Genomic DNA, 4522 nt, shown 5'->3' with positions numbered 1-4522 from the left:
GACTGGATCATCAATGAAGGAATATGACACAGGCACTAAAGGGTTATAATAAAACAATTAAAATGGTTGTCCTATTTAAATCATATGAATAATATAAATAAAAAAAGGTGTGCAAACACAAGAATGTGAAAATTAAAAAAAATTAACACTCCAAGGTTTACAAACACTACAATGTGAAAACTTGAAAAATTAATACTCCATAAAGATGTATGTAATACAACATTACTTTAAATTAGTTTCAGTCCTGATATGTATTTAAAAGTGTCAAAAGTATTACTTCTTTTTCAAAGTTTCACAATTTAAGGCCTAGTGTCATATTTTATGTTGACTTTACTAAAACAACAAATTCTCCAATTATGTTATAAAAAATATCTCTCCTATAATTGTAAAAAAGTTTGATAAGAATATAAATAATTTAGACAAAATGTACCTTTAGTTTTAGTGGGAAATATATGTCATATGTCAGTAAACAATGTGTTATGAGTAGAATATTTTGTGGGAAGATAATTTTGTAAACTTTAAACAATGTACAAACATTTATATGAAAAGTACATAGGAGAAAGCTAGTGACTGCACTTTCAAAGATATCAGACTTTGAATGTGGTTTGGAGATAGTGAATGTCAAAATCCTGCCCAGGAGTGAATGTCGAAATCCTGCTCAGCAGTGAATGTCAAAATCTTGCCCAGAAGTGAATATCTACATATTTTATGCAGCATGAGTTTGGAGGACAACTGTATGTTTGCAGATCTCAACAGTACATCACCATAACTTGTAACACTCTCAGAGTATTTGACCCTAGCACTGAATGGAAAATCACTACACAGAGCCATTTGAACTTTACCTCTGGACCTGTTTATTGGAAAACACGATTATAACTCTTTGTTCATAGTTTGTTATTGGCAATGGAATGCTAGAAAGGTAAATAGGAATTCAGACATTTGCCATTATTATTGTTACAAAATGTGTCACACAACGTTTTGAGGTTTAACATCTAGTCTCTTCTTAAGTTGGGTAGATAATTAGTGCATATAAAAGAAAAAAAAAGAGAAAGAGAAGGGTTCAATCATACCCGAAAACTGGAATCCAGACAGGAGAAAAAGAACCCAGACGTTGCCACTGCACAGGATGCAAGTTACGAGCACAAGAAGTGGAAAAAGCTAATTTCTTTTTCTTTTCTTTACTTTTTTTATGTAAAAATGATCTTCTCACCTGAAGAAGGGGGTAGATTTCAATCCTCGAAATGTTATAATGTTACAAACACTGACTGGATTTGCAAAGGGTCGACAGCCAGTGACGAATTTCATTAATTCAGAGCAGAATCGGTTATGGAATCACTTTTTGGGGCAGTACATACAATACTTATTTGAATGCAATACATGTTCAACAAAAAAATGCAATTATAATAATATTAAATAAAGGAAAGACAATCCATTCACTTCATCTTTTTTTGGAGTTGAACATGTTGCCATTAAAATACATTTGTATATAAAGTTCTAATGATATTCTTTTGGGAGAGTGGTAACATGCCACAAAAAATATAGAATGCAAGCAAGAATTAAGATCTGGGAATCAATTTATAGTTCCAAAACAAAATTCTACATTTTTTACAAGAACTTTAAATTTTATTTAACCAAGAATTTTTAACAAATTAGCTAAAATGTTAAAGAATTACTGAATATTAAAACATATTTGAAAATACTTTAAGTTAGAGAGTGGCTACTAACTTTGGAACATCTTGACTTCCAAATTAAAGTTTAGCATTGACATTTACGATTGTACACCATAAGTGTTTTCCATCATTATTTTATTTAAAGATGCTCTCAGACATACAGCGAATTTTTAATGATCTTTTCAACATCTTTTGTATTACTTTTTTTTAAAGAATTTGACATGCACTAAACAAGCAAATAAACACTGATAGTAAGAAAAAACATAAACCGAAAACAATTTAATAAAAAATTAATTCTTTCACCATATGGAAGCTGTAAAATAATTTTAATGTTAAATAATTGGAACCTCCAAACAGGCCAAGTGCTGTGGAGGCCCAAAATTTTATCTTCTGCTATTTACAAAAGTCAGTATATTTACAAGTTTTTATAATGATTAGATATGTAAGGGGACTGAAAGAAGTTGTATTGTTACTTTTTAAGTTACATTAAGTTATCTTTAAATCTTAATACATGGTTAAGTTTTCATGTAGTGCGTTTTTATTCAGCCTTGGCAAGTGTAATTATATTGTTTATAATTCTTAATTATGTAAGTTTTTATTTATTTTATGTATGTTTTGTGGCAGAATGAGACAATAAATACATTTATCAATATGAAGTAGATTATATATGTATCCAATGAATTAACAATATTTTAAATTACAGTATATTGCAATATTCCCGTTGGATCTTTTTTAGAAATATAGAGTCTGATAGTGAACAGAAACGATTTTTCTGTCCATGTAAGCTAAAAAGAGCCCTAGCTTTACCAGCAATAAGTACATCTAAGTGTTTGTGTTGCGTTTCCAGTTTCACAGGTGTTTTTCTTTAGTGATTTACGCATTCATCTCTCTGTTAGCCAATGATGAAATTGTTTTCATGTTTTTTGCCTGATACGTTAGACTAATTATTGTTGATATAGGTAGTTGTAAATAAGAGCAGACACCATAAAACCACCATCTAAAAGAAGTATGTAATGTTTTATGTATTTAAAAAGAGTGAACCTTTAAAATAAATGTTAGTAAACAGTTGCGTAAATTGTTAATGACAAATAAAGTTCTGTTAATTCATCTGTGCTGTACTGTTTGTTAGTAGCCTATAGCAGAGGTACAAGTAGCACGGTTACAGTTTAGCAAACAGTGCTCCTGCTATGGAACAGGGGTCAATACACTGAGCTCCTTCATTTGGATTTAGGCATGTGAAGGATGAAATTTGTACATTGTCATATTCCTCTTGAACCATTTAAATCATCTGTTACTAAATAAGCCTCAGTGTCCAATCAATCTGCGAGGAAATTGCATAATATTAGAACACAATAAAAAGTTTTCTCAAAATGTAAAAAAATCCTTTAAACCATTAAGAATACACATTTAAATTTAATAAAATGTCTTATACGATTATAAACAAAAGATTTGTAGATTTAAGTGGCAAAGTAATTGGCACAAATTTTTCTAATAAAATTTTCACTTGATTGTAAAATTTACTATTTATATAACAAAACTGTAGTAATTAAAATGCATAACTTCACTAGTATGATGTTATGTTAGATTAAATACTTGTGCATCCATAAGTCTTCAATAATTCTTAAATTAAGAAAGATGATATTAAAAATTGTGTTTTCATATTTTTCTTGTTACATTTTGTTTGTCTATAGTATTATCTGGAAGAATAAAATAAAGGTAAGCTGCTTCTAAAACCAAAAGAAGTTTCCCGTTAGAATCCAATACTTCGATGTAGTTTACTCATTAATGGCTACCAAAGAAAAAATCTTCAATTGATCCTTGCACTCAACTTGGGCCAGGTCTTTATTTCAAATGCTCATCTTTCAAGTTAAATTTGACTTCTAGTTCTTTCAATTTATTGTAGAGAATCAAAGAAGCATACGCATCATTTGCAGCATATTCAAGCTGATATTTTGTCAAAGGGTTTTGAACCCAATTGCTCAATCTAATACCTTCTGGTTTAGCAAGCCGCATTTTTAGTACAAATAAAACTAATCTTTCTAAGCTCCAACATTCATTTATAGAAAATAGTCTGTTAGCCAGATGATTCAGTTCCACTGCATTGTTTTCCATGATGGAGGCCACGGAAATGCCAAAGTCCCGCCCCAGTTTCCATACATCACATCTGATATTGACACCAACAAGTTTTACTTTGGGATGTCTGATAATATTTACGAACACTTTTGGAAGCTTCTGCCATTCATAAACTTGCAACAAGTAACAAATTTCTTTGCTGACACATAACTGAATCAAGGCCGTCCTGCATTGCCTTTGTCCGAGTTTATACCTCACAGGCCATTCCAAGTCAAATCCGATGACCAGTTCTTCAAGTGTCTCCAGCTGTTTCAAAATAGCTTCACAAACAAAACCCCATTCACCCACTGTATCAAAATATTTCAACTTCCCGTCAAAAGACAATAAAGGCTTCTCAATTTCTGTTTCGGCTATGTGAAGGGTTTCATTTATTTTCTTCCTCGCGGCTGCCCTTTTTTCCATCCATTTGGGCAACTTTCTCTCCTCCATCTCCGAAATACGTTATAACAGATTTTAAAAGCTTTTAAATCCAGCAAAAACTTTAAACAATTCAGTGATGGCTTTATCAGACAGTTGTAATGAAACAGCTGTTTCAAAACATTAGTTTTGCTGTCAGGGATGTTAACCAGAAAATAACAATGGTATAAAATAGCAAATGACCCAAACATTATAAAAAGGAACAGCTCTGATTCAAACTATTGTTTATTATTATTGCTTATGTCATATCATATACATATTGAGAATATTTTTGTACAGGTTTTTGTATGAATCAAAACTTT

At 30.9% G+C, this 4522-nt stretch overlaps 1 protein-coding gene across 1 annotated transcript; it reads right to left on the bottom strand.

Moving 5' to 3' along the window:
- Window positions 1-3038: 3038 nt before the first annotated feature.
- Window positions 3039-4254, bottom strand: LOC124361400 (Werner Syndrome-like exonuclease). Its single transcript, XM_046815449.1, has one exon. The coding sequence runs from the start codon at window positions 4230-4232 to the stop codon at window positions 3513-3515; it is 720 nt and encodes a 239-aa protein (XP_046671405.1). The 5' UTR covers window positions 4233-4254; the 3' UTR covers window positions 3039-3512.
- Window positions 4255-4522: the final 268 nt, after the last annotated feature.

The sequence above is a fragment of the Homalodisca vitripennis genome, chromosome 4 (genome assembly GCF_021130785.1).
Source record: "Homalodisca vitripennis isolate AUS2020 chromosome 4, UT_GWSS_2.1, whole genome shotgun sequence".
NCBI classification, from domain to species: Eukaryota; Metazoa; Arthropoda; class Insecta; order Hemiptera; family Cicadellidae; genus Homalodisca; species Homalodisca vitripennis.
Note: the sequence above shows the minus strand (reverse complement) of the source record. Positions and strands in the feature narration are given on the sequence as shown.

Excerpts from the sequence above, each read along its gene's own strand:
- LOC124361400 (XM_046815449.1), bottom strand. The coding sequence starts at position 4,232 with ATGGAGGAGAGAAAGTTGCCCAAATGGATGGAAAAAAGGGCAGCCGCG.